This window comes from Cucurbita maxima, unplaced genomic scaffold, assembly GCF_002738345.1.
Source record: "Cucurbita maxima cultivar Rimu unplaced genomic scaffold, Cmax_1.0 Cma_Scf00019, whole genome shotgun sequence".
In the NCBI taxonomy this organism is placed as follows: Eukaryota; Viridiplantae; Streptophyta; class Magnoliopsida; order Cucurbitales; family Cucurbitaceae; genus Cucurbita; species Cucurbita maxima.
This window is the reverse complement of record NW_019272035.1, coordinates 113812-124527: the sequence shown is the minus strand read 5'-3', so window position 1 is coordinate 124527 and position 10716 is coordinate 113812. Positions and strand designations below refer to the sequence as shown.

General features: G+C 36.3%; 2 protein-coding genes across 5 annotated transcripts in view; one reads left to right on the top strand and one right to left on the bottom strand.

Annotated features, from left to right (window-relative positions):
- The window catches only part of LOC111493832 (casein kinase 1-like protein 1), a 5105-nt gene extending 1578 nt beyond the window's left edge, over positions 1–3527 (top strand). For both annotated transcript variants that reach the window (XM_023143714.1, XM_023143715.1), the window contains 11 exons: positions 136–284; positions 384–479; positions 593–663; positions 764–825; positions 1900–1963; positions 2053–2137; positions 2216–2342; positions 2442–2524; positions 2610–2673; positions 2763–2911; positions 3032–3527. In XM_023143714.1, coding sequence (XP_022999482.1) covers positions 136–284; positions 384–479; positions 593–663; positions 764–825; positions 1900–1963; positions 2053–2137; positions 2216–2342; positions 2442–2524; positions 2610–2673; positions 2763–2911; positions 3032–3328 — 1247 coding nt within the window. In that variant the 3' untranslated portion in view covers positions 3329–3527. The remainder of the gene's footprint in view (positions 1–135; positions 285–383; positions 480–592; positions 664–763; positions 826–1899; positions 1964–2052; positions 2138–2215; positions 2343–2441; positions 2525–2609; positions 2674–2762; positions 2912–3031) is intronic.
- Positions 3528–3581: 54 nt separating this feature from the next.
- LOC111493820 (diacylglycerol O-acyltransferase 1A) lies at positions 3582–10042 on the bottom strand. 3 transcript variants are annotated; one of them, XM_023143699.1, is made up of 18 exons: positions 9881–10042; positions 9317–9766; positions 8872–8952; positions 8619–8692; positions 8427–8502; positions 8219–8286; positions 7583–7706; positions 7108–7209; positions 6830–6931; positions 6592–6728; positions 6425–6506; positions 6278–6298; positions 6128–6190; positions 5144–5191; positions 4522–4584; positions 4334–4387; positions 3971–4100; positions 3582–3841 (listed from the first exon to the last, which is right to left on the bottom strand). In XM_023143699.1, the coding sequence occupies exons 2-17, from the start codon at positions 9719–9721 to the stop codon at positions 3999–4001; spliced, it is 1602 nt and encodes a 533-aa protein (XP_022999467.1). In that variant the 5' UTR covers positions 9722–9766; positions 9881–10042; the 3' UTR covers positions 3582–3841; positions 3971–3998. The 3 variants fall into 3 exon arrangements, with proteins under 3 accessions (XP_022999467.1, XP_022999468.1, XP_022999466.1); XM_023143700.1 differs by having other exon boundaries at positions 3582–3822; XM_023143698.1 differs by having other exon boundaries at positions 3710–4100; positions 9317–9792.
- Between the last annotated feature and the right edge of the window lie 674 nt (positions 10043–10716).

Below are 10716 nucleotides of genomic sequence, written 5' to 3'. Positions count from 1 at the left end.
TTTTTTTTTTTTTTTTTTTTTTTTTTTTTTTTTTTTTTTTTTTTTTTTTTTTTTTTTTTTTTTTTTTTTTTTTTTTTTTTTTTTGTGTTATCTTAACGAATTTTACTTTTCCTTTTCGAAATCTGTTGAACACAGCTGGGATACCTAATGTTAGGTGGTTTGGAGTTGAGGGAGACTACAATGTACTTGTAATGGATTTGCTCGGTCCTAGTCTTGAAGATCTATTTAACTTCTGTAGCAGAAAGCTTTCTTTGAAGACAGTCCTTATGCTTGCAGATCAAATGGTAGATATAATTAAGTAAATTGACATCTGATGTTAATTTTCTCCAGGTCCGCCTTCCGTTACAATTTAAATAATAAACATGATTTGGTTGTTTGCTCAGATCAACCGTGTTGAATTTGTCCATTCTAAATCCTTTCTACATCGGGATATTAAGCCGGACAATTTTCTGATGGGGCTAGGAAGGCGTGCAAATCAGGTACTTGTTTTAGATTTAGTTGAGTATAATAATCAACCATTTCAAATCTTGATCAATGTTAGTTTTACTAAGAAGTACAAGACATAGTGCATGATGTAGATTAAAACATGCAGGTTTACATCATTGACTTTGGTCTTGCTAAGAAGTACAGAGATAGTTCTACCCACCAACACATTCCCTACAGGTGTTAAGAGTTTGTAGATGTTGCCCTTACATTCTCTTCACGATTTCTTTTCTTTTTCTTTTATTGCAAGACTTTTCGTAATTGTTTCTGGTGGTTGTAGAGAAAACAAGAACTTGACTGGGACTGCAAGATATGCTAGCATGAACACCCACCTTGGGATAGGTACTTCTATTATCCTTAAATTAATAATACTTATTCTCTGATCTTGCTGTTGTTTCATAATTTGAGGCCATCCCTTGAGATTCTTGCAACATCTGATAGACAAGTTTCATGTTGGATTCTTATTGGCACATATTAATAATTATATGTGAGATTGACTGGATTGTGGAGTTGTGACCCCTTGATGAGTGGACACTTCATGAAACAGAGATTGTGTAATGTATCATCTTAAGAATTAGGACACAAACACAGCATAGACACATTTGTTGAAATATATATTTGTAATGGGAATCACCAACTTGTTGACATATTTTTATGTTCCATTTATGTTTACTACACATTTCAGAGCTTCCAAATACAGTGATCGCATGAGGTGAAGATTTTGATATGCACTTTTGTTTTTTTTGGGAAACAAGAAAGAGTCTTTAATTGAAGTTTGAGAAATTACAACAAAAATGTGACGAAACTCCTATTATGAATACTACAAGAAAGAACCTGAAGAATGAAAATTCGTTGGGAATGTTGCAAGGAAGTACGTACATCAGGAAGTCATATAATTTTTTACAATTAACTTGTTTGCCTTCAGAGATGGCACAGATTCCTTTTGCTCCGAACTACTTTTGCTCTCTTTATAAGTCCATGAACACATGATCCTGAATTATTCAACTATAGGAACAACAATAGATACATGGCACGAGAATGGGAAACAAATTGACTATAACCTAATTTGTAGCATTAAGGATTTTGAATAGTCCTCTGCGTTTTCTACCCTGATCTTCATAGTGTTTTGTGCTTCCTGTACTCATGGGTGAACCTTCCACCAACGTGCACCGAGTGTCCAAGTTTGACGTATGGTGGACACCCACATACCACAGCTCCCCCTTCCACTTCCAGTTTGTCCTGTAAATAACGTCCAGGCTATCTAGATGATTGGTTGTTTGAAATAAGACTCTTCTTAACCTCTATGTCCAAGCCTAGAATTATTCTATCATTTTCTCTTGACATTATTTCATTTAATTAATGCTAGCTATCACCTTTTAATATTCCAGTCTTCTTTACTGACAATATGAGTTGCAGAGCAAAGTCGACGGGATGACTTGGAGTCTCTTGGTTATGTCCTTATGTACTTCTTAAGAGGAAGGTGATTAGTTTTTACCACTTTATTATTGTTATCGATTACAGCCATCTCCTTTCAGATGATTTAGTAACCGGCATCCTTTGTTCTGGTAGTCTTCCATGGCAGGGACTGAAAGCAGGAACCAAGAAGCAGAAGTATGAGAAAATTAGTGAGAAAAAAGTTTCTACCTCTATTGAGGCAAGTTCTTTATAAATGTAAATTATGGAACATCTTTAACGCTACTATTGGGCCTAATAGAATTTAATAATTTTCTAGGCATTATGCCGTGGATATCCATCAGAATTTGCGTCATATTTCCATTACTGCCGATCACTACGTTTTGATGATAAGCCGGATTATGCTTATCTAAAAAGAATATTTCGTGATCTCTTTATTCGTGAAGGTTTGAGTTAGTTTATAGTTTACACCTGCAGTTTTTTTTTCTTGTTGCTAATTGCACATCATTAAATTCCTTAGCCTGTTCCTGGGTTTTTTGCTACAGGTTTCCAGTTTGATTATGTGTTTGACTGGACGATTTTAAAGTACCAGCAATCGCAGCTGGCAACACCTCCAACCCGTGCCCCAGTTAGTTATATGTGGCTTGCTTTTGTTGTGCTACTGTTGCCTTTTCTTTCAACCAGTAGTACTGAATGTGCTTCTATTTCTTTAGGGTGCCGTTGCCGGAACCAGTTCTGGAATCCCTCCTGGCATAGCGAATGCAGATAGACAGACAGGTTATCTTTTAGTTTTGGTTTAAGTTTTTTTCCTTTTGTCCCTCAGATAGACAGACTATTGATTGTTCTTATTCCCTCCTTTGACTTAGGTGGAGAGGAGGCTCAACTAGCTGGGATGTCTTTGATGGATTCATCTAGGCGGAGGGCATCCGGGCTGGCTACGAATTCTGGAACTTTTGCCAAACAGAAGAGTCCAATTGCCAATGATATTGCAGTTCCAGTTCCTAAGCATGCCGTGGTACGTTTAACAATTAATTTTGGTGTTAATAATTTATATGTAATATGTACATCAATATAATAGTTCAAGCGCCAGTCTTTAGTCCCTAATTTGAAAGTTTCGAGTTCTCTTGCGGTGCAGTTTTCAGGCGCTAATATTGTGGGGCGATCAAGTGGGTCTTCAAGACGTGCTGTTGTGTCGAGCAGCTGGGATCCTTACATGGTAAGCGAATCAGATCCACACCGCTCCCAAACGACGGATGCTAGTCCCGGGATATTGCACAAGAGCATGAGCGCACAGAGAAGACCACCAGTTGGACCAGAGGATCTGAAGAGAAGCGCGTCTGGAAGACACACAGGATATGTAAAGAACTATGACTCTGCTTTGAAGGGAATCGAAGGACTGCAGTTGGAGAATAAGGAGAGGGTACATTATTAAAGCACTTGTATGTACAACAACTTTCTAGTGTGGGACGTTTGAAGCTGTTGAATTTTGGAGGATTTTTTCTGGTGGTTTGGGAACATATTCTCCAATTATGATTCCACAGCCTTTTCAATTTAGACAACAAACCCATAAGTGTTTATTTGGGATTTGTTATGTAAATTCACGTTCAGAAAATAGTTTGTTTAAAATTTCTTTTCCTCTTGTATTTATGGCCCTTCTGTTGCGTCTCTTCTAAATTTTAGGTATTAAATTTTCTTTATTTATAGTTTAATAAGAACATTGGAGTGTTCAATCGCTTAAAATCATCTATAACCTGTGTGATGATAACACCCCCCCCCCCAAAAAAAAAAAAAAAAAAAAATTGAGACAATTGTCTAAGGAAGGAACCTCTCTAGAAATTGGCGTCTTGGTCATTTTTAACTTGTTGAGCGGTGTGCATGCCTGGCCCTTATCTTTTTTTGTAAAAGAAGCCCCGGTAGAGAGCAAGTCTGAACCCATGTGGAATTTCTAAATCAATTTACACATAAGTTGAGTGAAAACATTGAATTGGATCTTAGAAGGTGTGGAAAAAAGTACAAAGACTTGTGTTTGGGGATGATATTTGGCTAATGATAGAGGGTGGGATCGCTATGTTACCCGCAGAAAGGTAAAGTCGAGTAGGCTCTTAGTCGATCCCTTTGCGGTTCATCAAATCATGATAGTACAGTAGGACGCTCATCGGTTGACCAAGAATGCTAAATATGGACCAGAAGATCATGTTCCCAACCTGTGACATTCAAATCAGACACAGAGGAACACAAATTAATACCACAACTACAACAAGTTCTATTTGTAGCTTTCAATAGAATAATTTTCTTATCAACATGAGACACCCCAATTCGGATAACATCTCTCCTAGTATTTATCATTTTCCTCCCAAATCCTAACATGTAAAACTACCATCACCGACGTGTATGGCTAGTTGCAATTTGGTATTTCTAGGGAGAAAGAGTGACGTACCATAGAGTTTTGGAACACATCTTGTAGGTACTTTGTTATCCAAACCAACGGAACCTACATCAAGCAAGAAAATGGTTGAGCAAAGGGCAATAGAGAAGAAAACAGGGGACCAACGAATTCACGTCCAGCAGCACGCACTAGGGGCTATCAGGTGAAATTTCATAACACGATGAAATGAAAAGATTAACCTGAAACATAATTCCAATGAACGCCCAAAGCTTGAACATGTGGCAAGGAACAGCAATGCACAGCTGCAAAAAATATTAATAAATAAAAAATTAAGTAGAACACATAATACACACTAAACGTCTAGAAATCTATATCAAGGTAGTCCATAATCGTGAAACTTTTGGGAAACATGACACCGTTCTTATTCTTTCCTGATAAATAAAAAAGACAAGAATATAAGAGTTGAAAACCAAAAAGAATTATCGAGCAGCAAAGTTTTGATGGGAAACTAAAAGGCTGACCATAGATCATAACAATTAGTGCAGCATTTCGAAGTTTATCGCCTTCATATTCTTTCCTGAACTTAGCGTATAAAAAACTCATCAAGAAAGTGATGACTTTTTAAGTCATCACCTAATAAGCTTGCATCAAGATTGAGGCAATAAGCTCAATAATGACAGAAACTTAGTTTTTTCCCTCAAGCTTATTCCAAAGGAATTGACCATTCCAAATCATTCCATCATGGTACAAGTACAAACAAAATTTCCATCATTCACATAAGCCAAATATTTAGTAAAGCATAATAAAGCTTTTAAAAACACAAGAAATAAAACACGAAGAAAATGAAATGAATTATCATACCTCATGGAACACAGCAGAAATTAGAAATGCTATTACAACAGCAACTCCCTGCATGTTTTTGTAAGAAAAAAAATACAGTGTTCAATACAATACCTTTTCATAGTCCAGTAATAAGAAATTGACAAATGGCCAAGTATTTCGTGAGACTAATATTTCAAGGAAGAACAAAGTCAAATAATGCAGATGACATTAAGTTGATTGTGGCAGGTTGGAATTAGTCTACAATATGTTGTTAAAAAATGAGACGAGAAGAATCTCATGTAGATACCATTAATGGATGTTCCCTATAATGAATACCCAACCCAATTCACCAAACCAAAACGTGGTGAACATCTGTAAGCTTATGTGCAAGTGTCATTCCTAATCCATCTTCTTTTGGGAAAATGACTCAATGCTAGTCTAGAATATTGTCCGCAATCAATATTCTAAAAAGATATATAGTCCATTCAATATCGTGTCAACACTATCAAATTGGGCGGACAGATGCCAAAATTCCTTGGCCAGATTAATAACTGTAGATGAATTGGTGATTGATTGAAGATGAATTTCGCTGAAGACATAACAGAATATTTTGAATTAAGGAAATGAAAGCATCTTTTGGATGCTGAGCTCACTGAGCCTTAATAAATGGTGACAAGACCATCAAGGTGTCTGCTTATTTTTCTTCAGTGTCCCATGTATCATCTTTATCGAAATAATAAATTGCAATAAAATTAGCAACCATCTCCTTTCATTTGGTAAACACATGTAACCAACTCAGACTCATCATCAATAATAGGGGAAGGAGCTCGAAGTATTTATCAATTTCCATGCATTTTTCAGAAAGCGGTGAAATCAACATTTGAAGCCCAATTTGCTAATTGCTAAATATGTATCAAGGAATGACAATACATGAGGATGACACCACATAGTTATCTGAAATACACTTGCAATAGATGTGGCGAGAATAAAAAATAGCACAAAGTACGGTGATACATTAAGTACCTTCGGTATCCCATTCCTTAGGCATGGAAAATAGACATGGCGAACCATCCATTTGTGGACAGGCTGTTTACAGAAGACACATCAGTAGTTATGATGGATCACAGTTGAGAAAGAAAATCACTTCGAAAGAATATGGGCTGAGAAACATACCATGTTCCACATTCTCCAATACTGCAGCCAGGGTGGCATAAGAAAGATCCACACAATCAATAAAAATAGTTAAAAATATCTTCCTAGAAAAGGGAAGGGGTGAAAAAAGCATAAGAAATATTTTTTGACTGGACATATATATACAACCTCTTCAACTGTTTTGGCATTCCACCAGTCCTTGTAGAACTCTCGATCTCCAAAACAAAGAAGCTCAGCCAATATATTTAACCTATCAGGTGAAACCAAACTTTGTAATTTCAAAGCTCAAACAAGTAACTTCAGCCAAAATGTAATACCCTGTTCAAAATACATACCAAAGGTGGAAAAGACAGTAGAACATGCAGAGCCAAACATACAAATTTGGCACAGAAAGCTTTAGGATCCTCTCTGTTGCATACAAAAGGTTACCCTTTAAAGGGTGTTGAGAATTTCGGACAATGGGATTTATGTACTGCAAGATCAATAAATAGAAACACATAAAAGATCCATTTTGTGCAGCTTAAGATAAGACAGACCTGGGGTATTATTAAGAATTAGGAGTAGGCAACGTACCTGTTCAATAATGAAACCCATAACCCCTGTGAATATTATTAGTTTAATAAACTGTCGAACTACCCAACCCTTTCGTATGTGTGTTGTTCGTGGGTAGCTTGGCTGTAAGATCAGTGCAAAAAGTCAGTCAACAGGTATAAATCCAATATCACAATGGGTAAATAAAAATATTGATAAGCAAGCTACACGATGAATAAGCAATTGTCTACACATGCTAAGTGGCAGCTGATTCATGAACCTAACAAAATCCACAATACATTTCCTTAGTGACAAAATACCTGATAACATAATGTTGGAGCAAGCATAAAGTAGACCAAACTCTTGAAGCTAACATTGTGAGGGTAGTAGTTTGAATCCAGGGAACTAGGCAATACATCTCCCTAAAGAAAAAGCCTGATGACATTAGAACAGACAGATAACAAACCATCGTGCATCATGCAGAAATAATTATAACCTCAACTGAATACATATTTCTGACCCTAGCAAAGAATGAGCAGGATAAAATTTATAAGTAAAACTTCAAACAAACTGGGAAAATCCAGTAAACTCAGACAATGATGTTCAAGAATATCCTTCTGAACGAGAAAAAATAACAATATTCACAACAATAATAATCAAACAGACACTGTTATTTAAAACTAATGATTTATTAGGAACTCTAAACAACTCATTGGATATTATTTTCCTGCAAAAAAAAAAAAAAAAAAAAACTTCGTTCAAGGACCTATGTGTGAAGGGAAATCAGATTGTTACCTGATTAACTGATCTGGAAATTTTTCTCATGTCATGATTTGTATGGGCATATGAAACCAATTTCAACCAGGTAATTGATGCAAAGGCCATCAAAGTTACACCAGATAAAACAGCGGAGTCAAACCTGCCCATTTTGAAGTCATAAAATCAAATTGTACACTTCGCGACTTAGCCTTCAAATTTCTATTATGTACTTTCAGTTAAGATCATAGAATCTAGTATCATTCCCAGACATAAACAGTAGATTACATACTCCAGAATATCTAGAAAGCAGAGGAGACTTGAATGGAATACTATGAATACAAATACAATTCTAGAGATTAAGAAATAATAGTGTCCAACATAGAAGGCTCCTACGAAATTTAATGCTAACACGCCCTTCCTAATTATATAATAGATAGTGAAGTTTTAATATAAAGCACGAGAAGGTTTTTCCATTTTCATGCATAGTTGAAAGCTAGAACGTGTAGCTAAATGATAGGCTTTCTCAATTTTCTCATCAAGCAATTTGAACCTGTTTTTAAAAACAAACTATTCTGATTCAGCGGATAATCGGAAATTATCTTAACATCATTTTTATTCAGCGGAGAATCCTCCTAGTGAATTACCAAATGTGCCAAGTAAACCATAACTGACCTGAGAATCATAAGTACTGGATACAGAACTGCAGCAGTTGTTATGATAATATGTAGGAAAACAATAACCTGCATTTACAACTTCAGCCAGTAAGCATCTAACTATCAAATATAAGGTCAGAATCCATCCAAAGAAACAATTATCCTAAAAAAGTAAAGGAAAGAAAAGAAAAGGAGCATTTCCCATAGAGTTAACCAAGAAAACGTACAGGCTCAGATATATATTTCTTTAAAGCCAACTTCTCAACAAGAAAAGCTGAAAGGGGGAATACAGGGAGAGACAGGCTGCAAAAGCAAGGCATTGCCCAACGTCAGCTAATAATTTGAAATACATACAATAAGAAATGAACAATAGCTTGTGTATCTTATTTTAGTAGCAAAAGAAACAATAGAGAATTTACCAACACATTAGAAGTGGCCAGTCTCGCAAGGATCTTGAACTAAACCAAAAACCAGTTTGAATTAACAAGCCATACTGCAGAAAGTAACGAGAGAGAGAAATTACATTAAACCTAAGAGATGTAACTCTTCCAGAATTGACTAAATGAAAAACAACGGAAAAAAAAGAATGTAAGGAACGACAACGAGCGAATTTCATTTCCTATACATAGTTGTGAGTCAAGGTTAAAAGAACAGAGTAAAGAGCAGGCGCACCTTCATAAGATTCTCAATGATCAGTCTGCTGTTTACCGCAACAAGCACAACTATACAGAGGTTGAACAGACCTGCGTGGCTCTGCCATTTAAGGTAATAAAATGGTCGGCATTATATATTCATCAACCATCAGATCTGATATAAGAACTTATGCCAGAAATAACACGGCATGTTGACCATAGTTCCTGAGAGTATGGTGTACTCATAACAATTCATGATAACTAGAACAAATTATTGCATAACAGATAAATTTCTTGGATCAGCAGTCGGCCTAAGCACGATTTCACTTGGAAACAGATAATCAACTTTGGACAGCTGTTAAATAATTCCAGCAATATTGCTTAAGCCTACTTATGATAGACTAACAGGAAGAACGGATATACATGCGATGTAATGGTGAGTTGAATTATATAGAAGCTAAAATAAACCAAGAACTTGCAACTACCTGACGGAATATCGCATCAGAGCTTAGAGGACTTTCCGTTACTCGCTTATGAGCCGGCGCAGAAGGCCGATAAGCAAAAATCACAGAGGAAACATCAAACTTGGCGTTGCCTCGACTCTCGGCCTTGTCACCAGGATCCTTCGCCGTTTCCGTTAGATTCGGATTTTGAACCGCGCAATTTCGATCTATATCCTCCTCACATCTCTTGGCAGCCGATAAACCATTAACACCTGCATGATCTGGAGGCGAAGAATCCGTTCCACGAACGTTTGGTCTCAAATTTGTCTCGGACTCCACTCCAGCGGTGGTAGCACCCGGTCTCCTACGGAGGAAGCGGGTGGCATCCAAGTCGCTTAAAGAGCTTTCCGAGGGGGTTGTACTCTCAAGCATGTCGGCGATCGCCATCAAAGAAGCGAACAGAGCAAGAATAGACGGAATAAGCGAGAAATTCTGAAAAGATAAGGCACAACAGAGAGCTGGATGAAAGACGAACAGAGATTACAAAACGAATCAAGCGCGCATAAACAATAGACAGAGAAAGAGTTGGAGAGAGAGAGAGCTTACATAGTCGGTGAAGTCGACGTTAGGAGGCGGTGAAGATGTGAAGGGCGTGGGAAGAGGAATCCCCGAGGAAGTTCGAAAATAGGAGGAACGAGAAGAATAGAGAGAATTTCACATTCCAAAGAGAGCAATTAAGAGGCAAATGGCGGGTTAAAATCGAACAGACAAATGTCCAAAACTTCCAGATGCCAGACTTCACAAATTCGCAACGTGGTCACTCTCTTTCATTTCTGGTAAAGATGGGTGATTTTCGAACTGTTTATTTTTATTATTTTATTTATTACGAAATATAGTTGACCCTCACATATTCATCATATAATATACTCATCAATTAAATAACACAAACTATAACCAATGTTACTAAAATGTCACTTATAACTTTATAAAAAATATTATTACTTACTTTGTTTAATTTGTACCCTAAACTCCATCCCTTTTGAGGCCTTTTCAATTTTGTCCATCAAACCTATAATCATTATCCTTTTTGACTTATAACAAATTAACTTTTATAGATTTATATTATATTCTTAGTGTATGGCTTCGTTATCCTCGAGAATATCAAAATCGCTAAATCAATTTAAATGGGTCGATATGGCTCCAAAGAAAATTGATATATTTAATCCCTCAAACTTTCTCTCTCTTATTTATTGCAAGCTTATATATTTATACACTTAGCCTAACCTTGATTTGATTTGTTCTAATATGGTTGGATTCTTTTTTTTTTTTTCTCTCTCTCTCTCTAATTTCCATCTGAATTGATGTGAGCCTACAGATTCAAATCAATTACAAATAAATAACACCTTTTATCCTATATTGGTAACTTTCACACTTTTATACTA

Bases quoted from the DNA above. Each gene is read 5' to 3' on its own strand.
- LOC111493820 (XM_023143699.1), bottom strand. From the start codon at position 9,721: ATGGCGATCGCCGACATGCTTGAGAGTACAACCCCCTCGGAAAGCTCT. The intron at 7,707-8,218 runs GTCAGTTATGGT...CAAAATGGGCAG, and splicing joins CCAGTACTTATGATTCTCAG to GTTTGACTCCGCTGTTTTAT. The intron at 6,507-6,591 runs GTATGTATTTTG...TTCACCTGATAG, and splicing joins TACTGTCTTTTCCACCTTTG to GTTAAATATATTGGCTGAGC.